The 27,782-nt window shown below is 46.5% G+C and overlaps 1 protein-coding gene across 4 annotated transcripts in view; it reads right to left on the reverse strand.

Annotated features, from left to right (window-relative positions):
• LOC106587727 (semaphorin-6D) overlaps positions 1 to 27,782 on the reverse strand; it is a 259,286-nt gene that overhangs the window by 169,055 nt on the left and 62,449 nt on the right. For all 4 annotated transcript variants that reach the window (XM_082969637.1, XM_082969641.1, XM_082969640.1 and 1 more), the window contains exon 2: positions 6,995 to 7,071. In XM_082969637.1, coding sequence (XP_082825763.1) covers positions 6,995 to 7,025 — 31 coding nt within the window. In that variant the 5' untranslated portion in view covers positions 7,026 to 7,071. The remainder of the gene's footprint in view (positions 1 to 6,994; positions 7,072 to 27,782) is intronic.

Below are 27,782 nucleotides of genomic sequence, written 5' to 3' on the forward strand. Positions count from 1 at the left end.
TCAAGAATGAAGTAGGTTTTTACTTATTAAGCTTGAGTTACTTATTTCAGCTTCTTTACTTGAATGCACTTAGTGTAAGTGGTTGTCGAAAAGAATGTCTGCTAAAGGACTGAAATAAAACATGGAGTAAAGGGGGGGTAGCTAATGTCATATGACACCATCCTAATGATAGAACTGGCAGGCAGAAGGGAGTGGAGAGGAGACAGAGAGAGAGTGTGTGGATGTATGGATGAGAAAGAGGACTGTGTGGGGTCCAAATTAGATCATGTCCAGGGTTTCCCACTGGCTTGGAGAGGGAGGCAGGATGTTGCATTTGTATAGTCTGTAGTAGCCTCATCCTCTGTCTTGGTCTCCTGTCCTCCAGTTACTGATGCTTGACAGTGTGTGTGGCGGATGGGGCTAATTCAACATCCTGCCTGCCTCTCCAAACCAGTTGGAAACCCTGGACATCATCTCCTTTGGACTCCACCCAGCCCTCTTTCTTTCACACATGCGCATGTGTGTGTCTGTGCGCGAATGTGTGTGTGTGAGTGTGTGTGTCTGTATGCGAGTGTGTGTGAATGTGTGTGTCTGTGCGCGAGTGTGTGTGTGTGTGTGTGTATGTGTGTGTGTATGTGTGTATGTGTGTATGTGTGTATGTGTGTGTGTGTGTGTGTGTGTGTGTGTGTGTGTGTGTGTGTGTGTGTGTGTGTGTGTGTGTGAGTGTGTATGAGTGTATCTACCTGTATGTGGCTGTCTGTCTGAGAGGCCCCAGAGGGAGATAGGATAACAGGTGGGACCGCTGCCATAGATCAGGGTCACGCAGCACAATGCTTCACTCTCCTTTGATGCTGATACCATCATCATCCCTGTGTGTGTGTGTGTGTGTGTGTGTGTGTGTGTGTGTGTGTGTGTGTGTTTTCAGCCCTGTTCCCTATTTCACTGCTCAGCAGCTTTACATCAGTTCCTCTGCCTGTGTCTCCCTCCTGCCCCCAGATCCAATAACAGCTACAGTGAGACAATTACCTGCTTTAATGACCACCTTCAACACACACACACACACACACACACACACACACACACACACACACACACACACACACACACACACCACACACACACACACACACACACACACACACACACACACACACACACACACACACAGACATATACAGGAGATGAAAGGGAGAGAGGAACATGTGTGTGTGTGTGTGTGTGTGTGTGTGTGTGTGTGGGGAGGGGTTAGAGTGTAATAAAGGAAATATACAAAAAAAAGATATGTATATAAATGTATGTCATATGTACAATTGAAGATGGAAATTTACATACACTTAGTTTGGAGTCATTAAAACTCGTTTTTCAACAACTCCACAAATTTCTTGTTAACAAACTATAGTTTTGGCAAGTCAGTTAGGATATCTACTTTGTGCATGGCACAAGTCATTTTTCCAACAATTGTTTACAGACAGATTATTTCACTTATAATTCACTGTATCACAATTCCAGTGGGTCAGAAGTTTACATACACTAAGTTGACTGTGCCTTTAAACAGCTTGGAAAATGCCAGAAAATTATGTCATGGCTTTAGAAGCTTCTGATAGACTAATTGACTTAATTTGAGTCAATTGGAGGTGTACCTGTGGATGTATTTCAAGGCCTACCTTCAAACTCAGTGCCTCTTTGCTTGACATCATGGAAAAATCTAAATAAATTAGCCAAGACCTCAGAAAAATAATTGTAGACCTCCACAAGTCTGGTTCATCCTTGGGAGCAATTTCCAAAGGCCTGAAGGTACCACGTTCATCTGTACAAACAATAGTACACAAGTATAAATGCCATGGGACCACGCAGACATCATACCGCTCAGGAAGGAGACGCGTTCTGTCTCCTAGAGATGAACAAATCAAATCAATCCCAGAACAACAGCAAAGGACCTTGTGAAGATGCTGGAGGAACCAAGTACGAAAGTATCTATATCCATAAGTCCTATATCGACATAACCTGAAAGGCTACTCAGCAAGGAAGAAGCCACTGCTCCAAAACCGCCATATAAAAGCCAGACTACGGTTTGCAATTGCACATGGGGATAAAGATCGTACTTTTTGGAGAAATATCTTCTGATCTGATGAAACAGAAATAGAACTGTTTGGCCATAATGACCATTGTTATGTTTGGAGGAAAAAGAGGGATGCTTGCAAGCCGAAGAACACCATCCCAACCGTGAAGCACGGGGGTGACAGCATTATGTTGTGTGTGTGCTTTGCTGGAGGAGGGACTGGTGCACTTCACAAAATAAATGGCATCATGAGGGAGGAAAATTATGTGGATATATTGAAGCAACATCTCAAGACATCAGTCAGGAAGTTAAAGCTTGATCGCAAATGGGTCTTCAAAATGGACAATGACCCCAAGCATACTTCCAAAGTTGTGGCAAAATGGCTTAAGGACAACAAAGTCAAGGTATTGGAGTGGCCATAACAAATTCCTGACCTCACTCCTATAGAACATGTGTGGGCAGAACTGAAAAAGCGTGTGCGAGCAAGGAGGCCTACAAACCTGACTCAGTTACAGCAGCTCTGTCAGGAGTAATGGGCCAAAATTCACCCAACTAACTGTGGGAAGCTTGTGGTAGGCTCCCAAAATGTTTGACCCAAGTTAAACAATTTAAAGGCAATGCTACCAAATACTAATTGAGTGTATGTAAACTTCTGACCCACTGGGAATGTGATGAAATAAATAAAAGCTGAAATCAATCATTCTCTCTAATATTATTCTGACATTTCACATTTCTTAAAATAAAGTGGTGATCCTAACGGACCTAAAACAGGGAATTTTTACTAGGATTAAATGTCAGGAATTGTGAAAAACTGAGTTTAAATGTATTTGGCTAAGGTGTACGTAAACTTCCGACTTCAACTGTATTTATATGTATGTATGTATTTATATATATACACTGCTCAAAAAAATAAAGGGAACACTTAAACAACACAATGTAACTCCAAGTCAATCACACTTCTGTGAAATCAAACTGTCCACTTAGGAAGCAACACTGATTGACAATAAATTTCACATGCTGTTGTGCAAATGGAATAGACAACAGGTGGAAATTATAGGCAATTAGCAAGACACCCCCAATAAAGGAGTGGTTCTGCAGGTGGGGACCACAGACCACTTCTCAGTTCCTATGCTTCCTGCCTGATGTTTTGGTCACTTTTGAATGCTGGCGGTGCTTTCACTCTAGTGGTAGCATGAGACGGAGTCTGCAACCCACACAAGTGGCTCAGGTAGTGCAGCTCATCCAGGATGGCACATCAATGCGAGCTGTGGCAAGAAGGTTTGCTGTGTCTGTCAGCATAGTGTCCAGAGCATGGAGGCGCTACCAGGAGACAGGCCAGTACATCAGGAGACGTGGAGGAGGCCGTAGGAGGGCAACAACCCAGCAGCAGGACCGCTACCTCCGCCTTTGTGCAAGGAGGAGCAGGAGGAGCACTGCCAGAGCCCTGCAAAATGACCTCCAGCAGGCCACAAATGTGCATGTGTCTGCTCAAATGGTCAGAAACAGACTCCATGAGGGTGGTATGAGGGCCCGACGTCCACAGGTGGGGGTTGTGCTTACAGCCCAACACCGTGCAGGACGTTTGGCATTTGCCAGAGAACACCAAGATTGGCAAATTTGCCACTGGCGCCCTGTGCGCTTCACAGATGAAAGCAGGTTCACACTGAGCACGTGACAGATGTGACAGAGTCTGGAGACGCCGTGGAGAACGTTCTGCTGCCTGCAACATCCTCCAGCATGACCGGTTTGGCAGTGGGTCAGTCATGGTGTGGGGTGGCATTTCTTTGGGGGGCCGCACAGCCCTCCATGTGCTCGCCAGAGGTAGCCTGACTGCCATTAGGTACCGAGATGAGATCCTCAGACCCCTTGTGAGACCATATGCTGGTGCGGTTGGCCCTGGGTTCCTCCTAATGCAAGACAATGCTAGACCTCATGTGGCTGGAGTGTGTCAGCAGTTCCTGCAAGAGGAAGGCATTGATGCTATGGACTTGCCCGCCCGTTCCCCAGACCTGAATCCAATTGAGCACATCTGGGATATCATGTCTCGCTCCATCCACCAACGCCACGTTGCACCACAGACTGTCCAGGAGTTGGCGGATGCTTTAGTCCAGGTCTGGGAGGAGATCCCTCAGGAGACCATCCGCCACCTCATCAGGAGCATGCCCAGGCATTGTAGGGAGGTCATACAGGCACGTGGAGGCCACACACACTACTGAGCCTCATTTTGACTTGTTTTAAGGACATTACATCAAAGTTGGATCAGCCTGTAGTGTGGTTTTCCACTTTAATTTTGAGTGTGACTCCAAATCCAGACCTCCATGGGTTGATAAATTGGATTTCCATTGATTATTTTTGTGTGATTTTGTTGTCAGCACATTCAACTATGTAAAGAAAAAAGTATTTAATAAGATTATTTCTTTCATTCAGATCTAGGATGTGTTGTTTAAGTGTTCCCTTTATTTTTTTGAGCAGTATATATATTTGCAAAAAATATATTTTGGGGATTGGAAGTGATGCAGACAATTACATTGATGGAAGCTCATATCTATCTGCAATATTAAAGCTGATCTACCCCCTAAAGAAATTCTAAAATACACTGCTCAAAAAAATAAAGGGAACACTTAAACAACACATCCTAGATCTGAATGAAAGAAATAATCTTATTAAATACTTTTTTCTTTACATAGTTGAATGTGCTGACAACAAAATCACACAAAAATAATCAATGGAAATCCAATTTATCAACCCATGGAGGTCTGGATTTGGAGTCACACTCAAAATTAAAGTGGAAAACCACACTACAGGCTGATCCAACTTTGATGTACCGCCAAACCGGTCATGCTGGAGGATGTTGCAGGCAGCAGAACGTTCTTCACGGTGTCTCCAGACTCTGTCACGTCTGTCACGTGCTCAGTGTGAACCTGGTTTCATCTGTGAAGAGCACAGGGTGCCAGTGGCGAATTTGCCAATCTTGGTGTTCTCCGGCAAATGCCAAACGTCCTGCACGGTGATGGGCTGTAAGCACAACCCCCACCTGTGGACGTCGGGCCCTCATACCACCCTCATGGAGTCTGTTTCTGACCATTTGAGCAGACACATGCACATTTGTGGCCTGCTGGAGGTCATTTTGCAGGGCCCTGGCAGTGCTCCTCCTGCTCCTCCTTGCACAAAGGCGGAGGTAGCGGTCCTGCTGCTGGGTTGTTGCCCTCCTACGGCCTCCTCCACATCTCCTGATGTACTGGCCTGTCTCCTGGTAGCGCCTCCATGCTCTGGACACTACGCTGACAGACACAGCAAACCTTCTTGCCACAGCTCGCATTGATGTGCCATCCTGGATGAGCTGCACTACCTGAGCCACTTGTGTGGGTTGTAGGCTCCGTCTCATGCTACCACTAGAGTGAAAGCACCGCCAGCATCCAAAAGTGACCAAAACATCAGCCAGGAAGCATAGGAACTGAGAAGTGGTCTGTGGTCACCACCTGCTGAACCACTCCTTTATTGGGGGTGTCTTGCTTATTGCCTATAATTTCCACCTGTTGTCTATTCCATTTGCAAAACAGCATGTGAAATTTATTGTCAATCAGTGTTGCTTCCTAAGTGGACAGTTTGATTTCACAGAAGTGTGATTGACTTGGAGTTACATTGTGTTGTTTAAGTGTTCCCTTTATTTTTTTGAGCAGTGTATATATTTTTTAAAGAACGGTGTAAGGGAAGGAGAATAGAGAGAAAGAGAACACAAGAAGGATGAAGTTTGCTTCTTTAAGCTGTCTATCATTAATGAGCATCATCATGGTAACTGAACAGAGACAGAAACACACTCCACCACCTGGTCCACAACAACACACGTCACAACAACACACGTCACAACAACACACTCCACCACCTGGTCCACAACAACACACGTCACAACAACACACGTCACAACAACACACTCCACCATCTGGTCCACAACAACACACGTCACAACAACACACGTCACAACAACACACTCCACCATCTGGTCCACAACAACACACATCACAACAACACACGTCACAACAACACACGTCACAACAACACACTCCACCATCTGGTCCACAACAACACACGTCACAACAACACACATCACAACAACACACTCCACCATCTGGTCCACAACAACACACGTCACAACAACACATGTCACAACAACACACTCCACCATCTGGTCCACAACAACACACATCACAACAACACACGTCACAACAACACACGTCACAACAACACACTCCACCATCTGGTCCACAACAACACACGTCACAACAACACACGTCACAACAACACACTCCACCATCTGGTCCACAACAACACACATCACAACAACACACGTCACAACAACACACGTCACAACAACACTGACAAATTATTATTTAATTATGTCTATTAGGAACCCCACATCTAGATTTTACAAAGACTGTGCAGGTTAGATTATTGCAGTGAATGTTTAGTGTCTTTCAGGAATTGGTGACAAGCCAGGGACCATGCTCTGCAAGTGTATAACAATCTATTTGGAACATAAATATGGCACAATAAATATATTTGGTGTCTATTTCCATGTGTTTGTCATTGCATAATTGCATTTAAAAGTATCTAATTCCATGTCCATGACACCATAAAGCCTTGGGTCAAGCGGAACCTCTAGTGAGTGTTATCTTCCTCTCTCTCCTCCGTCAGACTGGGCCGTAGTACAACTCACAGGATGATGTCATAGAGTCTGAGGTAAGAACTGGAGACCTATAACATGTCTTTCTGCTAACATTAGACATCATTAGATCCCCTTACCTTTACTGAACCCACAGCAGGCACACACACACACACACACACACACACACACACACACACACACACACACACACACACACACACACACACACACACACACACACACACACAGTCATTATGTAACATCGTTAGTTGTCATTAGATGTCTTTCCTTACCTCTACTGAAGAACAGCAGGTAGCTGATCATTTCATGTTCTGATGGCCAGGTGTAACCATGACATACACACAGAATCCTAGAGAGAGGAAGAGAAAGGGAGAGGGGGAGGGAGAGCACGAGAGAGAGAGAAAAAGAGAGAGAGAAAAAGAGAGCGATGGAGAGTGAGAGAGTGAGAGAGAGATAGAGAGAGAGAGTGCGAGAGAGATAGAGAGAGCGCGATAGAGAGAGCGTGAGCGTGAGAGAGAGAGAGCACGAGAGAGAGCGAGAGAGAGTGAGAGAGAGGAGAGAAATGTGAGAGAGAGTGAGAGAGAGAGTGAGAGAGAGAGAGTGAGAGGGAGCGCGAGAGAGATAGAGAGAGAAAGAGAGAGGAAGAAAGACAGAGAACGTTACTGTCAGGAACTCAGTCAGTCATTCTGAAGGAATATGTCTAACCATAATTACATGTGATGCTTCTAATTATAAAAGCTCATGAAGTCAGATTATATTTCCCCCATCTCTCTCTTTCCTCACCCCTCCTCACCCCTCTCCATCCCCCTCTTAAAGTATCTCTACCCTCCCCCTGATATGAAAAGAGGCTGTCCGTCAGTGTTGAGAGGAACCAAGCCTCCTTCCAACTCTTTATCATTCCCTGAGTTTCTCTCTCTCGGTCTCTCCAGACTAATCTAAAGCAGCACGTCAGCCATTTTAATCTGTGTCTGTTATATGAAGAGTGTCCCATCTGGGCTGCCGTACACTTGAAGATTAATGAACCCAATTTGCAGTAGTGACCTTTTGGCTGCTAAAGTGCTGCGGCTCTAAGCCTCTTAATGCAGCCTTTTAGAAATGTTGTTCCAGCCCCTTCAGATAAGAGGAGGAGGAGGAGGAGAAACCCACCCCGTCACTACTGCTGTGAACATGGATGAAAGGACTTCTAAGTGGTCTCCATCTGAAGAGAAGTTTCAATGGGAAAAGTAGAGCAGCCATCAGATTCAGTTCATCTTGACCAGTCAGTTTAGAGTCATCATCAATGTTCACATGTGTGTTGGGTAACTGAGACCTGAAGACTTGACTTTAGCTCAGCAGGCTAACACAGTCCTGTGGAATGCAGATGACAAGGTTCAAACTCAGCTGGTCACATCAGCACCTTCTCTCTGTGTCCCTGAGGGCAGTTAAATGTGTTTTCTGTAAGGCTGTGTTTGGATGTGTTTGCTTTAACTTCTACAGGATCCGTGGGTCCCCTGCGGGACAGTTGAGCTAACGTAGGCTAATGCGATTAGCATGAGGTTGTAAGTAACAAGAACATTTCCCAGGACACAAACATATCTGACATTGGCAGAAAGCTTCAATTCTTGTTAATCGAACTGCGCTGTCCAATTTACAGTAGCTATTACAGTGAAAGAATACCATGCTATTGTTTGAGGAGAGCACACAGTTTTGAACATGAAAAGTTAATAATAAACAAATTAGGCACATTTGGGCAGTCTTGATACAACATTTTGGACAGAAATACAATGGTTCATTGTATCAGTCAAAAAATTTGCACATACACTGCTGCCATCTAGTGGCCAACATCGAAATTGCACCTGGGCTAGAATAATACATTATGGCCTTTCTCTTGCACAACATGATGGTACAAAAAAAGTAGTTTTTTTTCTTTGTATTATCTTTTACCAGATCTAATGTGTTATATTCTCCTACATTCCTTTCACATTTCCCCAAACGTCAAAGAGTTTACTTTCAAATGGTACCAAGAATATGCATATCCTTGCTTCAGGGCCAGAGATACAGTCAGTTAGATTTGGGTATGTCATTTCAGGCCAAAAAAAAAAAAGGGGCAGCTCCTTAGACAGGGATAACGTACTCAGATGGTGTTAATAGTGGTACAATATCTCCTCAACCTGAGTACTCAGATGGTGTTAATAGTGGTACAATATCTCCTCAACCTGAGTTCTCAGATGGTGTTAATAGTGGTACAATATCTCCTCAACCTGAGTACTCAGATGGTGTTAATAGTAGTACAATGTCTCCTCAACCTGAGTACTCAGATGGTGTTAATAGTGGTACAATATCTCCTCAACCTGAGTACTCAGATGGTGTTAATAGTGGTACAATATCTCCTCAACCTGAGTACTCAGATGGTGTTAATAGTGGTACAATATCTCCTCAACCTGAGTACTCAGATGGTGTTAATAGTGGTACAATATCTCCTCAACCTGAGTTCTCAGATGGTGTTAATAGTGGTACAATATCTCCTCAACCTGAGTACTCAGATGGTGTTAATAGTGGTACAATATCTCCTCAACCTGAGTACTCAGATGGTGTTAATAGTGGTACAATATCTCCTCAACCTGAGTACTCAGATGGTGTTAATAGTGGTACAATATCTTCTCAACCTGAGTTCTCAGATGGTGTTAATAGTGGTACAATATCTCCTCAACCTGAGTACTCAGATGGTGTTAATAGTGGTACAATATCTCCTCAACCTGAGTACTCAGATGGTGTTAATAGTGGTACAATATCTCCTCAACCTGAGTTCTCAGATGGTGTTAATAGTGGTACAATATCTCCTCAACCTGAGTACTCAGATGGTGTTAATAGTGGTACAATATCTCCTCAACCTGAGTTCTCAGATGGTGTTAATAGTGGTACAATATCTCCTCAACCTGAGTACTCAGATGGTGTTAATAGTAGTACAATGTCTCCTCAACCTGAGTACTCAGATGGTGTTAATAGTGGTACAATATCTCCTCAACCTGAGTACTCAGATGGTGTTAATAGTGGTACAATATCTCCTCAACCTGAGTACTCAGATGGTGTTAATAGTGGTACAATATCTCCTCAACCTGAGTACTCAGATGGTGTTAATAGTGGTACAATATCTCCTCAACCTGAGTACTCAGATGGTGTTAATAGTGGTACAATATCTCCTCAACCTGAGTACTCAGATGGTGTTAATAGTAGTACAATGTCTCCTCAACCTAGGATTTCATTTGATAAATCTATACAGCTTCTGAAACAGGGTTTTTAATTAAAGCCCTCATTCACCACGGTGATGTGTCACATTTTCCGATTCAAACACAGATAGGTATAATTCAACATATTATACATAATTCAACAACACTTTCTATCCCTCAGCGAAGCAACTGCTTTCTATCCCTCAGCGAAGCAACTGCTTTCTATCCCTCAGCGAAGCAACTGCATTCTATCCCTCAGCGAAGCAACTGCATTCTATCCCTCAGCGAAGCAACTGCTTTCTATCCCTCTTGACCGCTTGTTCTCTCTTCTCTCAGTCTCCATGTCTGCTCCACTAAACTATGTAGAATATTGGCCTGTTGGAAACTACAACTCCCTACTACATCACACAGTTCAGGCTTGATCTGGTTTATCTCTAGAGAAACTACAACTCCCTACTACATCACACAGTTCAGGCTTGATCTGATTTATCCATAGAGAAACTACAACTCCCTACTACATCACACAGTTCAGGCTTGATCTGATTTATCTCTAGAGAAACGACACATGGAGCTCACAAACAAAAATAAGGAATTCAAATAATTCAACCGACGTCTGTCAATTAGTTGTTTAAAAAATGAAAATGAACCGAAATGTCAGTTAATTGTTCAGCACTACTGCTGGGGCTGTACAGATTGTCCAGTCTAGTGTGTGAGATTGTATAGAGGCATCAGTTTAACATGACAGAGACAGGCTGTTGAACGGATGATCGTTGGCTGACTCACACACACACACACACACACACACACACACACACACACACACACACACACACACACACACACACACACACACACACACACACACACACACACACACACACACACACACACACACACACAGAGAGAGAGACCCCACCCCATTCACAGCATGCTCTGGGCTATAATGCTGTCTCATAGCAACCAGAGAGCAGGACAAAGCGTGGAGGGATATTTATGTGTGTGGTCAGTCCGGTCAAAGCACGGTGAGACAACCATGATTCAACTTGGACACTGGGAAAACCACAAAGACAGACTCTCCTCAATTGTTGTGATATAACATTGGATAATACCAGTTTATTCTCCAATGTTTCTTTCCTTTAACTCTTTCTCCTTCCTTCTGTCACTTTTTTTCTCTCTCTCACACACACAGAGCAGCTGACAGGACAGGACAAATAGATATTATCATACAGAGATACAACTGAGAATTGCATTGGGGATGGGTAAAGGGGGATGGAGAGAGAGAAACAAAGAGAAAAGGGATACAGCCAAAGAAGATCAACAAAAAGAGACAAAGAGAGAGAGAGACAGAGTGAGAGAGAGAGATGGAGAGAGACAGCGAGAGAGAGGGGGGGTTTGAACAAGAGAGATGAGAGCAATTAATAGATAGAGAGACAGAGAGAGACAGAGAGAGAGACAGAGAGAGAGAGATAGAGAGCGAGAGAGATGGGAGAGTAGAAAGAAGAAAAGAGTCCTGTGAGGCGGTTTACTCCAGTCGGTGTGGTCTCCCTCTCTCCTCTCGCCCTCTATCCTCTCTCCCTCTGTTTGCTCACCGCTACATTTCAGTGACAATTTCACAGCTCTCCTTTCATTGGCCGATGAAAAGGGACAGATTCCTTCCTGGTTAGTCACCCTCCAAACGGCATCCTGGGAAACTCCAAACCTTTGGCACGGTGAGGCGAGTTTACCTCTGGGCGGGCATGAGGCCCTGGGTAAACAGTAGACCGGCGTAATGCTGTGAAATCAGTGTGAGGGTCAGGGTCTCACCGGAGGATTAACCAGAACCCTTCATTTATTCCTTTCACTGGGTCATACTGGTGCTGCTCTCACTGTTTACTGTCTGTAAGGCTGGAGGCTGTGTTTGTGTGTTTGTGTGTGTGTGTGTGTGTGTGTGTGTGTGTGTGTGTGTGTGTGTGTGTGTGTGTGTGTGTCTGCATGTGTGTGTGTGTGTGTGTCTGTCTGTATGTGTGCACGCCTGCATGAATTTGTGTGGTTGTGTGTGTGTATTGATTGTCTAAACAGCATTGTCCTCCATAGGCTGCTTGACCGTGCCAGATGTCTCTGGTATAAAACCCTCTTCTGCCTATTCAGACAAGTGGCCCACAGGGCAGGGTGGCACACCGCCATATACAGCCAACACAGAGAGATAAAGTCTGGGAGAGAGAGAAAAGACAAGGGTGGGGTAGAGTGAGGGCAGGGAAGAGACAGAAAAGAGGGGTGGAGGCAGAGACAGCAAGGAAGAGGGAGAGGAAGAAAGAGAGGCAGAGGAGAGAGAAAGCAAGGAATCAAATCAAATCAAATCAATATTTTATTGGTCACATACACATGGTTAGCAGATGTTAATGCGAGTGTAGCGAAATGCTTGTGCTTCTAGTTCCGACAATGCAGTAATATCTAACAAGTAATCTAACAAATTCACAACAACTACCATATACACACAAATGTAAAGGGATGAATAAGAATATGTACATATAAATATATGGATGAGCGATGGCCGTGCGGCATAGGCAAGATGCAATAGATGGTATAGAGCAGTATATACATATGAGATGAGTGATGTAGGATATGTAAACATTATTAAAATGGCGTCATTTAAAGTGACTAGTGATACCTTTATTAAATCCATTTATTACATTTATTAAAGTGGCCAGAGATTTGAGTCTGTATGTTGACAGCAGCCACTCTGTGTTAGTGATGGCTGTTTAACAGTCTGATGGCCTTGAGATAGAAGATGTTTTTCAGTCTCTCGGTCCCCGCTTTGATGCACCTGTACTGACCTCGCCTTGTGGATGATAGCGGGGTGAACAGGCAGTGGCTCAGGTGGTTGTTGTCCTTGATGATCTTTTTGGCCTTCCTGTGACATCGGGTGGTGTAGGTGTCCTGGAGGGCAGGTAGTTTGCCCCCGGTGATGTGTTGTGCAGACCGCACTACCCTCTGGGGTGCCTTGCGGTTGAGGGCGGTGTAGTTGCCGTACCAGGCGTTGATACAGCCCGACAGGATGCTCTCGATTGTGCATCTGTAAAGTGTGCATTTGTGAGTGTTTTAGGTGACAAGCCAAATTTCTTCAGCCTCCTGAGGTTGAAGAGGCGCTGCTGCGCCTTCTTCACCACGCTGTCTGTGTGGGTGGACCATTTCAGTTTGTCCGTGATGTGTACGCCGAGGAAAACTTTTAAAACTTTCCACCTTCTCCACTACTGTCCCTTCGATGTGGATAGGGGGGTGCTCCCTCTGCTGTTTCCTGAAGTCCACGATCATCTCCTTTGCTTTGTTGACGTTGAGTGAGAGGTTGTTTTCCTGACACCACACTCCGAGGGCCCTCACCTCCTCCCTGTAGGCCGTCTCGTCGTTGTTGGTAATCAGGCCTACCACTGTACAGTAGTGTCGCCTCTCCTCTCCCCTCCTCTTCTCCTAACTCCTATCCTCTCAACTCCCCTCCCCTCCCCTCCTCTCGCTCCCCTCCCCTCCTCTTAACTCCTAGCCTCTCAACTCCCCTCCCCTCCCCTCCTCTCGCTCCCCTCCCCTCCTCTTAACTCCTAGCCTCTCAACTCCCCTCCCCTCTCTGTATAGTGTTAAAAGACCCCAGTTCCAGGTTTATGTCCCTTCCCAGGTGTCTCGTTCCTGTCCCCCTTTAATGCCTGTAAACTCAGTGAGTAGCAGGATATTTATAATACCTGTCATAGTTAAACCATTATAATTACATTAGGACTGAGTACAATGACATCCACAGGCATTCAGTAGCTCACCTTACATCTCAAAAGGTCAAAGACGCAGTTTGTGTGTGTGTGTGTGTGTGTGTGTGTGTGTGTGTGTGTGTGTGTGTGTGTGTGTGTGTGTGTGTGTGTGTGTGTGTGTGTGTGTGTGTGTGTGTGTGTGTCCTGGGCCTGCTTTGAGTGCCAGTGTTGCGTTGCGGTGGTCTCTCCTCCCCTTTCCTTCCTTCCCTTTGTCCTTCCTTCCTTCACTACATCCCTGTCTGTTGTCTCCATGTCTTTAGTGATGAGCACAAGAGACACCTCTGAGCCCAATCAGTCAGAGATATAAAGGTACAGAGGAACATATGAAGTTTATCTGAGGCCATAGGATAGGGAGAATACAACCACTTGTTTTACCTGGTCTCCTTAGTGTTGTTTTTACTAATGGGCTCTACATAAGGGACAAGCAGCACTAAGGCTGGTGTGTATAGAGTCAACTGTACAGTAGGACACATGAACCAATCACCACAGAGCAGCTGGCTAAAGCACACCCAGATCTGTTCACAAGGCTACACTGGAAGGCCATTGTGTACTGTAGGTATGTAAACGGTGGATTGTTAGTGTGTTATGTACTCAGGGTCTCTTTAGAAGGGTTTGATAGTGTTGTTGGGAGTGCAGGCCATTGATCAGAGTACAGTAGCATCAAACAAACTCCCAGCTGGTGAAGGAGGGACAGGGTCACTACAGCTGGAGGCTTACAACTTCCTCTCTTTCAATCATCTCTTTCTTTCTGTCTTATTCCACCCTCTGTCTGTTTCTCTCTCTCTCTCCTTTTCTCTTGTTCTCTCTGTGTTTGACGCCTAATCCAGCATGGCCCGTAGGAGGGAGGGAGGGAAGGAGACATGGAGAGAGAAAGAGAGGTGGAGAGAGAGAGAGACAGAGAGAGACAGAGAGAGAGAGAGCTGTTTCCCACCGCTAAACAAAAGTTCTGATGCTCTCAGCAACCATGCTCAAACAGGGAGAGAGAGGAGGAGGGTAAAAGCACTCTGTGGGCGCTAATAAGCATTGCGTTTGGCAAGCCAGCACATCCTACACACACACACACACACACACACACACACACACACACACACACACACACACACACACACACACACACACACACACACACACACACACACACACACACACACACACACACACACACACACACACAGTAAGACAGATTTTCCCTGGGGATGAAAAGAAGAGAAGTATAAGACCACAGGGGTGTGTGTGTGTGTGTGTGTGTGTGTGTGTGTGTGTGTGTGTGTGTGTGTGTGTGTGTGTGTGTGTGTGTGTGTGTGTGTGTGTGTGTGTGTGTGTGTGTGTGTGTGTGTGTGTGTGTGTGTGTGTGTGTGTGTGTGTGTGTGTGTGTGTGTGTGTGTGTGTGCCTGTGTCTGTGTCTGTGTCTGTGTGTGTGTGTTTGTGTGTCTGTGTGTCTGTGTGTCGGTTGCTGTCCTACTGCGGGACAGTCCATTATCCACACCCCTCCTGAATCTCAATGGGCTGTGCTCTGAACAGGTGCCAAAAACACACACCATATCTCAGCACACACAAACACACACACACACACACACTACTCCTCACACTTGTTTTAGCTTCCCCAGCTAATGCCTAAAGTTTAGCTCACTGGGCTGAAACAGTCTTGTACACAAACGATCCTCGTTCAAAATCATCCTGCTGTATTTGCTTCCTAGGCTGTGACACTAGCTATGAGTTACTTTCTTTCAAACAGAACATTCCCGAACAGTCTAGAACTCTCTATTGATCCTGAGATCCTTCGCATGGTTCATTTGAACTTTAAAACTAGCAATTACCATCCTTCAAAACATTCCTTTGCCATTTAAAATATATTCAGATGTTTTATTGGTGTGAGAGATGGTTGTGGGTTCCAGGGTGCCAGTTCATGTTAGCTAGATGAAATGTTTAGAAAGGTCATTTTACCAGAACTCTAATGTCTATCTCATTCTCTCTGGCATTCAGACTGTTTAGAAAACAACATCACTCTACTTGTTCACATTAATGATTTAACGGTTTGCCATTTTCTGAGTTTGTAAACATTGTCATCTTCATCCAGCCGTTACTCAGTCCTGTAATGCTGCTGTAATAGTATTAATATGAAGTGGTGTTTTCTATTCCAGGTTTTGCATATTGAGTGTTTCAGAGGTCAGAGGACATGTCTGTTACTCTGTAGCTGGGAGCACTGCTCTAGAGAAACTCATCATATATCACTCTCTGTTACTCTGTAGCTGGGAGCACTGCTCTAGAGAAACTCATCATATATCACTCTCTGTTCCTCTGTAGCTGGGAGCACTGCTCTAGAGAAACTCATCATATATCACTCTCTGTTCCTCTGTAGCTGGGAGCACTGCTCTAGAGAAACTCATCATATATCACTCTCTGTTCCTCTGTAGCTGGGAGCACTGCTCTAGAGAAACTCATCATATATCACTCTCTGTTCCTCTGTAGCTGGGAGCACTGCTCTAGAGAAACTCATCATATATCACTCTCTGTTCCTCTGTAGCTGGGAGCACTGCTCTAGAGAAACTCATCATATATCACTCTCTGTTACTCTGTAGCTGGGAACACTGCTCTAGAGAAACTCATCATATATCACTCTCTGTTCCTCTGTAGCTGGGAGCACTGCTCTAGAGAAACTCATCATATATCACTCTCTGTTCCTCTGTAGCTGGGAGCACTGCTCTAGAGAAACTCATCATATATCACTCTCTGTTACTCTGTAGCTGGGAACACTGCTCTAGAGAAACTCATCATATATCACTCTCTGTTCCTCTGTAGCTGGGAGCACTGCTCTAGAGAAACTCATCATATATCACTCTCTGTTCACACACAGGAGAAGAACATCAGATATGCAGAGGATTTGCAACTGCTGGGGTGTGTGTGTGTGTGTGTGTGTGTGTGTGTGTGTGTGTGTGTGTGTGTGTGTGTGTGTGTGTGTGTGTGTGTGTGTGTGTGTGTGTGTGTGTGTGTCCTGGGCCTGCTTTGAGTGCCAGTGTTGCGTTGCGGTGGTCTCTCCTCCCCTTTCCTTCCTTCCCTTTGTCCTTCCTCCCTTCACTACATCCCTGTCTGTTGTCTCCATGTCTTTAGTGATGAGCACAAGAGACACCTCTGAGCCCAATCAGTCAGAGATATAAAGGTACAGAGGAACATATGAAGTTTATCTGAGGCCAGCAGAGAACTGACTCTCTAAACCACAGCCCAGTCAGAACTAATGAACTCAATAAAAACCACAGCTTACTTCACTTCCAGCCTCAATAAAGCTTCACACACTGGTATCTCCAGTTAAACCACAGTGTTCTGTGTTCTTTGTGTGTGTGTGTGTGTGTGTGTGTGTGTGTGTGTGTGTGTGTGTGTGTGTGTGTGTGTGTGTGTGTGTGTGTGTGTGTGTGTGTGTGTGTGTGTGTGTGTGTGTGTGTGTGTGTGTGCGTGTGTGTGTGTGTGCGTGCGTGCGTGCGTGCGTGTGTGAGTGAGTTCTGGCTCCCAGCGATGTAGTGTGTCTCTGTAACATACTGAACCCTGGCCTGGCAGAGAAAATCATCTTCATTATTAATGTATCTATTAACCTCAATAACTCTGCACGTACCCACGCACACACACACACACACACACGGACGCAGGCATGCATGCACAAACACAGACAGACACACACATGCTCATCACACACATGCTCAACACACACACACTCAACACACACACACACACACACACACACACACACACACACACACACACACACACACACACACACACACACACACACACACACACACACACACTCAACACACACATTAAAGCAGGCAGGGCAGAATAGGACATCATTTATCAACAAATCCAATAAGATAGTAGTCATGGAGGTGAAGCAGGATATCCCCAGTCTCTGACCTTTGACCCTGACCTGATCACTTTACAGAGCCTGAGGAAGATCCATAGAGGTTCTAATGTTACGGAGGCTCTGGGAGCATCTAGACACTGCTGCTCTCTCCCTCTCTCTTCACATGGTATACGTCCCAAATGGCACCCTATTCCCTACTTAGTGCACTACTTTTATTTTTGTATATTTTTGTATGGTCCCTGGTCAAAAGTAGTGCACTATATAGGGAATAGGATGCTATTTGTGACACAAGCATGTTTATTTATCCTTCACCTGTAAAGTGTGCTGGGTCTGTGTTCAATACTGTGAACCAGGACAAATACAATCCTATCTCTGTTCTAATACCATACATAGACTATCAGTCAGATGGCAGCTGATATTCCTAGCTATCTCATACCCCTAACAACTACACTCTCACTTACACAATCAATATGGTTTTGGGCTAACAGTTCTGCCAAAAAGACTGAAATGCAACATAAACTCATGACACTAGGTGTGTGTGTGTCTATGTATCAACAGCTTGCTGATTCGTCTGATCAAATGTTTTATAATCTCCAGCTGTAATCTCCATCCAATCAGCTGTTGAATGAAGCCGTCATAGAGAGAGTTCAGTTGGTGGAGTTACACAGAAGACCTGATGTGATTATGTCCAGGCTCTTATCTGACTCCATCTTAATAACATTGACTTTGTGTCTGGACTAGATCCATGACTTTATAAATGACATTGGGCAGTTATTGGTATTGTCAGGTCAGTACAGTTCATTACAGTTCAGTACAGTGTGTTGTTACGCCGTGGCCGTTATCTAGCTAGCTAGCGACCGGTTCCTGATACTGTGTGTGTGTGTCTGTGTGCCCGTGTGTGTGTGTCTGCGTGCATGTGTGAGTGTGTGTGCGCACGTGTATGTGTGTGTGTATTTGTGTGTATTTGTGTCTTATAGCGATTGGTTCCTGGTACTGGTATAGAGATGTCAGTCATACTGTGATGTTATTGACCCCCTCCGGTCTGTGCCAATGTGATTAGCTACAGCCATCATCTTCCATTTGACAATCAATACCTTTCTGTTCAGCTCTGTCAGTTGGGAAGCTGCATGGTCCTTAGTTAATAAAAGCCTCTAGTGACTAGAGAGAAAACTTTACAAGTCTATGTCCTTATCTCTGTGTGTGGAGTTTTAGACCTGTGTGTGTGTGTGTGTGTGTGTGTGTGTGTGTGTGTGTGTGTGTGTGTGTGTGTGTGTGTGTGTGTGTGTGTGTGTGTGTGTGTGTGTGTGTGTGTGTGTGTGTGGTACCAGGTTAATAGTGTGTGAAGGCAGAGCAGGAGAACATGACAGGGACTGGAGAGCATTAGAACACACACACACACACACACACACACACACACACACACACACACACACACACACACACACACACACACTCCAGCAGCTTCCAGCTGCAATAGCAGCCTGCACCTCTTAGCTAATTATCTTACCCTACTAATGCAATTACCCCTACTGTAATTTACCATGGCTAAGAGGTCGCTCGCTGCCTCACTGCTCTCTCTCTGTGTGTGTGTGTGTGTCCATGTTTTTGCCAGCACCATCTGGCTGTGAGTCATGAGCTGGTCCCAGGTATCCATTCTGTCCTTGTTTCACTAACATCAGATCACTCAGCCAGCCACCCTGCACACTCCCTCTCACCTCGGAAGCTGTGCTAGACCCCTAGCCCTGACCTAAACTCATACCCAGCCCTGCTCCACCCTTCCCCAGTTCCCAGGACATTTCTCTCTCTCACTCTCTGTATCTCTCTCTCTGTCTCAAATTCAATATGCTTTAATGGAATGAATAAGAAGCAAAGCGATATACACAATTATGGACTCGACAGTGACAACAATAAAAATTGTAGCTATAAAAAATATATACATTACCAGTCAAAAGTTTGGACACACCTACTCATTCAAGGGTTTTTCTTTATTTTTACTATTTTCTACATTCTAAAATAATAGGGAAGACATCAAAACTATGAAATAACACATATTGAATCACATATTAACCAAAAAAGTGTTAAACAAATGAAAATATATTTTATAGTAGCTTCAAAGATGCCATCCTTTGCCCAGATGACAGCTTTTCACACTCTTGGCATTCTCTCAACCAGTTTCATGAGGAATTATTTTCCAACCGTCTTGAATGAGTTCCCACATATGCTGATTACTTGTTGGCTGCTTTTCCTTCACTCTGAGGTCCAACTCATCCTAAACCATCTCAATTGGGTTGAGGTCGGGTGATTGTGGAGGCCAGGTCATCTGAGGCAGCATTGTGTGGGAACTCCTTCAAGACTGTTGGAAAAGTGTTCGTCATGAAGCTGGTAGAAAGAATGCCATTTAGATTTTGTTAACACTTTTTTGGTTACTACATGATTCCATATATGCTATTTCATAGTTTTGATATTTTCACTTTTACATGTGTTAAGTATCCACCACTCTCTCTTGCTCTCGCTCTCTCTCTCTCTCTCTCTCTCTCTTTCTCTCGCTCTCTCTCGCTCTCTCTCTTTCTCTCGCTCTCTCTTTCTCTCTCTCTCTTTCTCTTTCTCTCGCTCTCTCTCTCTCGGTCTCTCTCTCTCGCTCTCTCTCTCTCGCTCTCTCTCGCTCTCTCTCGCACTCTCTCTCGCACTCTCTCTCGCACTCTCTCTCGCTCTCTCTAAATCTTCAGAACAGCCAGCTTGCTGTGGCCTACTGACCTAGAGACTGGCCTGTCACTCTGTGTGTGTGTGTGTGTGTGTGCACGTGTCTGTGTTCACATCCGTATGTGAGTGTGTGTGTGTTTGTGTCAGTGTGTGTCCTCCGCTGACCGGGAGGTCCAGGCCAGGCTGTCAGACACCTGTCTCTAGCTCAGGGAAAGGTCATGGTCTGGGGGTGTGGGAACCACTGTGACTCAGCCTCTCTGGAGCACTGGGGGAGGAAGCTACGCTATGCTAGCTATATTAGAAATATACCACTATGGTGGTAACTATGCTAGGCTAGCTAGTTTAGCAATATTAGCTACAGGAGAGCAATTCTGCCTCTTCATGTGGAACTACTATATACTTAAGGAAATAGGTTAGCAGTGCTGAGAGTATTACTGCCTGCCAAATAACACCCTATTCCCTATGTAGAGCACTACTTTTGGCCAGGGCCCACGAGGCTTGACATAGGGGATATGGTGTCATTTGGGATGCATCCTACAATATATGTTCTATACTGTACAAAAAACACTGATCCTCTCCTTGGTAAGAACCTATACAGCAAACTGTCAGCTGCATACTGAGTCAACACACACACACACACACACACACACACACACACACACACACACACACACACACACACACACACACACACACACACACACACACACACACACACACACACACACACACACACACACACACACACAGGAATGAATTAGCAACATGTCCAACAGCTTGTTGGGATTAGCAGCCAGTGATTCAACCATTAGCATATGGACAAACAAATGACGCCTTAGCCATGCATCTGTCACTGAGCTTACCTACAACCAGGTGACAACAGGTCATTCCTGACGAGTGTGTGTGTGTGTGTGTGTGCATGATCTTCCCCTTGACCTGAACATGACTGACCCCCATCAGTAATATCATGGAGGTACTACTGTGATATGTTATCCATTACTTGAACATTTACATTTACATTTAAGTCATTTAGCAGACGCTCTTATCCAGAGCGACTTATTCTCAGTGACATTATTTCTGAACTAAGGAGATGAGATAAACTACTACTTTACAACCAGTGATTTACATGATTGTTGAATGGTAATATCTCTGCATATAATAACTCCTATTATCCTACTTACTGACCTTGCTTCCTGATTACATGTTCATATCAAACTACAGCTGATATTATGTGTGAATGTTAATAAGCTGTAAAATAGATGCGTTGTTTTGTTTCAAAAGAACTGTGGTGTCTTTTTTCAAAGATAATATGCAACCTTTGGTAGTTACTGTATGTTTGATGTGTCAGTGGGTTTATATATAGAATAATAGAATAAAGAAACACTCAATAATGAGTTGATCTACATTAAGGTGTGTGTGTGTATTTGCACAGGTGTGTGTGTCTTCGTGCTTCAGAGGGTAACCCAGGCCCCAGAGAACTAGAGAGTGCTGCTGGGTGACCTATTTTCCATTAATGAGTAGGACAGAACAGAACTCTCATCAAGACAGCATAACTACAGTGACGTGGATGGACACACGTGTCATTACCAAGCCTTCCTCTTGCTGCAGCCTCATGGCTCCCAGGTCAGGAGACAGAACCATCCACAGTCTACAGAGAAGACCTTGTTTGAAGTCTTCACACGTCAGGAGATATCCATCCATAGAGTTTAGAGACAGCTGATGTTAGGTACTTTCCCCAGCAGAGTTGAGAAGGTTGGGTGTTGGGCAGATCCTATAGGGTGGGGTTGTGAGGCTATCTTCAGGGTGGGACATTCTGTTTGCTCACGGCTCTATAGTGACAACCATAGAATTACCACTATATTGTGTATTGACACAGACTTCTAAAGTGGCACAGATTTGATAAGGATCAATAGGTTGTTTTCAATAATATCATAATTTCTCTCTTGTGTTCAGCCTTCACAGGACCAGGGCAGGGCTATACTGCAGGCTCTGAGGGTAAACGGCTGGAGCAGAGTGCATCTAGGCTGGGTAGCTAGAGCAATGTAGAGCAGGGCAGAGGAGGGCAGGACAGGGTTGTGCATTACTGGGCTCTGGGTGTAAAGGGCTTAAGCAGAGTAGAACTAGGCTGGGAAGGGGAGAACAGGGCAGGGCAGTACATTGCTGTTCCCTGGGCTCTGGGCTCTGAGCTCTGGGCTCTGTGCTCTGGGTGTAAAGTCTCTGGGCTGTGACTGACTGACCAGAATGAGGAATATAGGTCAGCCAGCCAGCAGCTCCACAGATGTAAGATGCATACCATGCCTGGTTTAGCTAGAGCTGGATGGGGCTGGCTGGAGTGGGGTGGGGTGGAGAGAGCTGGATGGGGCTGGCTGGAGTGGGGTGGAGAGAGCTGGGTGGAGCATGTAGAGAGGGCTGTTGGGTATAAATAGAGAAGGGAAGTGTGGTTTCCAACATCTCAGCACAGGCACTTAGACTGCCAGCGGGAGAGAGAGGGGAAAATGGGGAGAGAAGGAGAGGGTTTGGGATTTGTGGGCACCAGTACCTCTCCTCCTCTCTCTCTCTTAATCCCACTCCCTCCCTCTCTCACTCTGGCTCTCTCTTTCTTGGGTAGGAGCAGCTGTGTCCAGCTCACAATGCCTCACTCTGTTCTCACACGGTGTTCTGTTTCTACTCCCTGTGTGTATTTGGTTCCCACTGTGTGTGTGTGTGTGTGTGTGTGTGTGTGTGTGTGTGTGTGTGTGTGTGTGTGTGTGTGTGTGTGTGTGTGTGTGTGTGTGTGTGGTGTGTGTGTGTGTGTGTGTGTGTCTCTTTGTCTCTTGTCTGTATGCTGATACCCAATACCCACCACACTAATTATGCATTTCCAATGAGGATTTACCCTAGTGTTTTACCCAAAATACTTTTCTGTTTCCATCTACCCGGGTCGGCACCTGTGTCTCACTGGGCCATGTCTCCAGTGGACCTGTTCTGACTTGGAGTCAAGCCCAGGCCCTGGGTACTTTTCAACCTCATTTTCATAATAATGGTAAACTATGAACTTTAACACCTTCTCACAAAGCTACTGTCTTGAATGATGTAGAGGTTGTTGATTCTGCCTGCCCCAAGTCTTTAGTGTCACTCTCCTGATGGAAACATAACTAGACGAGAACCTATGTTAACACTGGAGAACCTACGTTAACACTGGAGAAACCCTGGTGTGAAGGTAAGTCCCATTGGAAAAGTATCAGAATGTGAAAGGTAAAGATCTGGACAGGAATTACTTAACATTCTCACAACAGTCCTCCCTACCCCTACAACAGTCCTCCCTACCACTACAACAGTCCTCCCTACCCCTACAACAGTCCTCCCTACCTCTACAACAAAACTCCCTACCTCTACAACAATACTCCCTACCCCTACAACTGTACTCCCTATCCCAACAACAGTCCTCCCTACCCCTACAACAGTCCTACCTACCCCTACAACAGTCCTCCCTACCCCTACAACAGTCCTACCTACCCCTACAACAGTCCTCCCTACCCCTACAACAGTCCTCCCTACCCCTACAAATGTACTCCCTATCCCTACAACAGTCTTACCTACCCCTACAACAGTCTTACCTACCCCTACAACAGTACTCCCTACCCCTACAACAGTCCTCCCTACCCCTACAACTGTACTCCCTATCCCTACAACAGTCCTCCCTACCCCTACAACAGTCCTCCCTACCCCTACAACAGTCCTTCCTACCCCTACAACAGTCCTGCCTACCCCTACAACAGTCCTACCTACCCCTACAACAGTCCTCCCTACCCCTACAACAGTCCTACCTACCCCTACAACAGTCCTCCCTACCCCTACAACAGTACTCCCTACCCCTACAACAGTCCTACCTACCCCTACAACAGTACTCCCTACCCCTACAACAGTCCTACCTACCCCTACAACAGTCCTCCCTACCCCTACAACAGTACTCCCTACCCCTACAACAGTCCTACCTACCCCTACAACAGTCCTACCTACCACTACAACAGTCCTACCTACCCCTACAACAGTCCTACCTACCCCTACAACAGTCCTCCCTACCCCTACAACAGTCCTCCCTACCCCCACAACTGTACCCCTACCCCTACAACAGTCCTCCCTACCCCTACATCAGTCCTCCCTACCCCTACAACAGTCCTCCCTACCCCTACAACAGTCCTCCCTACCCCTACAACAGTCCTACCTACCCCTACAACAGTCCTCCCTACCCCTACAACAGTCCTCCCTACCCCTACAACAGTCCTCCCTACCCCTACAACTGTACTCCCTATCCCGACAACAGTCTTACCTACCCCTACAACAGTCCTCCCTACCCCTACAACAGTACTCCCTACCCCTACAACAGTCCTCCCTACCCCTACAACTGTACTCCCTATCCCTACAACAGTCCTCCCTACCCCTACAACAGTCCTCCCTACACCTACAACAGTCCTCCCTACCCCTACAAAAGTCCTCCCTACCCCTACAACTGTACGCCCTACCCCTACAACTGTACTCCCTACCCCTACAACAGTCCTCCCTACACCTACAACACTTATCCCTACCCCTACAACAGTCCTCCCTACCCCTACAACAGTCCTCCCTACCCCTACAACAGTCCTCCCTACCCCTACAACAGTCCTCTCTACCCCTACAACAGTCCTCCCTACCCCTACAACAGTCCTCCCTACCCCGACAACAGTCCTCCCTACCCCTACAACAGTCCTACCTACCCCTACAACAGTCTTCCCTACCCCTACAACAGTCCTCCCTACACCTACAACTGTACTCCCTATCCCTACAACAGTCCTCACTACCCCTACAACAGTCCTCCCTACACCTACAACAGTCCTCCCTACCCCTACAAAAGTCCTCCCTACCCCTACAACTGTTCTCACTACCCCTACAACTGTACTCCCTACCCCTACAACTGTAATCCCTACCCCTACAACAGTCCTCCCTACCCCTACAACAGTCCTACCTACCCCTACAACAGTCTTCCCTACCCCTACAACAGTCCTCCCTACCCCTACAACAGTCCTCCCTACCCCTACAACAGTACTCCCTACCCCTACAACAGTCCTACCTACCCCTACAACAGTCCTCCCTACCCCTACAACAGTACTCCCTACCCCTACAACAGTCCTACCTACCCCTACAACAGTCCTCCCTACTTCTACAACAGTCCTTCCTACCCCTACAACAGTCCTTCCTACCCCTACAACAGTCCTCCCTATCCCTACAACAGTCCTCCCTACCCCTACAACAGTCCTCCCTACCCCTACAACAGTCCTCCCTACCCCTACAACTGTACTCCCTACCCCTACAACTGTACTCCCTACCCCTACAACTGTACTCCCTACCCCTACAACAGTCCTCCCTACCCCTACAACAGTCCTCCCTACCCCTACAACAGTCCTCCCTACCCCTACAACAGTCCTCCCTACCCCTACAACAGTCCTCCCTACCCCTACAACAGTCCTCTCTACCCCTACAACAGTCCTACCTACCCCTACAACAGTCCTACCTACCCCTACAACAGTCCTGCCTACCCCTACAACAGTCATCCCTACCCCTACAACAGTCCTCCCTACCCCTACAACTGTACCCCCTACCCCTACAACAGTCCTCCCTACCCCTATAACAGTCCTCCCTACCCCTGCAACAGTCCTCCCTACCCCTACAACAGTCCTCCCTACCCCTACAACAGTACTCCCTACCACTACAACAGTCCTACCTACCCCTACAACAGTCCTCCCTACCCCTACAACAGTACTCCCTACCCCTACAACAGTCCTACCTACCCCTACAACAGTCCTACCTACCCCTACAACAGTCCTCCCTACCCCTACAACAGTCCTCCCTACCCCTACAACTGTACCCCCTACCCCTACAACAGTCCTCCCTACCCCTATAACAGTCCTCACTACCCCTGCAACAGTCCTCCCTACCCCTACAACAGTCCTCCCTACCCCTACAACAGTACTCCCTACCCCTACAACAGTCCTACCTACCCCTACAACAGCCCTCCCTACCCCTACAACAGTACTCCCTACCCCTACAACAGTCCTACCTACCCCTACAACAGTCCTCCCTACCCCTACAACAGTCCTCCCTACCCCTACAACAGTCCTACCTACCCCTACAACAGTCCTACCTACCCCTACAACAGTCCTCCCTACCCCTACAACAGTCCTTCCTACCCCTACAACAGTCCTCCCTACCCCTACAACAGTTCTCCCTACCCTTACAACAGTCCTACCTACCCCTACAACAGTCCTCCCTACCCCTACAACAGTCCTCCCTACCCCTACAACAGTCCTACCTTCCCCTACAACAGTCATACCTACCCCTACAACAGTCCTCCCTACCCCTACAACAGTCCTCCCTACCCCTACAACAGTCCTACCTTCCCCTACAACAGTCCTCCCTACCCCTACAACAGTCCGCCCTACCCCTACAACAGTCCTCCCTACCCCTACAACAGTCCTACCTACCCCTACAACAGTCCTCCCTACCCCTACAACAGTCCACCCTACCCCTACAACAGTCCTCCCTACCCCTACAACAGTCCTCCCTACCCCTACAACTGTACTCCCTACCCCTACAACTGTACTCCCTACCCCTACAACAGTCCTTCCTACCCCTACAACTGTACTCCCTATCCCTACAACAGTCTTACCTACCCCTACAACAGTCTTCCCTACCCTACAACAGTCCTCCCTACCCCTACAACTGTACTCCCTATCCCTACAACAGTCCTACCTACCCCTACAACAGTCCTCCCTACCCCTACAACAGTCCTCCCTACCCCTACAACTGTACCCCCTACCCCTACAACAGTACTCCCTACCCCTATAACAGTCCACCCTACCCCTGCAACAGTCCTCCCTACCCCTACAACAGTCCTCCCTACCCCTACAACAGTACTCCCTACCCCTACAACAGTCCTACCTACCCCTACAACAGTCCTCCCCACCCCTACAACTGTACTCCCCACCCCTACAACTGTACTCCCTACCCCTAGAACAGTCCGCCCTACCTCTACAACAGTCCTACCTACCCCTACAACAGTTCTCCCTACCCATACAACAGTCCTCCCTACCCCTACAACAGTCCTGCCTTCCATTACAACAGTCCTCTCTACCCCTACAACAGTCCTCCCTACCCCTACAACAGTCCTCCCTACCCCTACAACAGTACTCCCTACCCCTATAACAGTCCACCCTACCCCTGCAACAGTCCTCCCTACCCCTACAACAGTCCTCCCTACCCCTACAACAGTACTCCCTACCCCTACAACAGTCCTACCTACCCCTACAACAGTCCTCCCCACCCCTACAACTGTACTCCCCACCCCTACAACTGTACTCCCTACCCCTAGAACAGTCCGCCCTACCTCTACAACAGTCCTACCTACCCCTAGAACAGTTCTCCCTACCCATACAACAGTCCTCCCTACCCCTACAACAGTCCTGCCTTCCATTACAACAGTCCTCTCTACCCCTACAACAGTCCTCCCTACCCCTACAAC

The sequence above is a fragment of the Salmo salar genome, chromosome 26 (genome assembly GCF_965601325.2).
Source record: "Salmo salar chromosome 26, fSalSal1, whole genome shotgun sequence".
Classification (NCBI taxonomy): domain Eukaryota; kingdom Metazoa; phylum Chordata; class Actinopteri; order Salmoniformes; family Salmonidae; genus Salmo; species Salmo salar.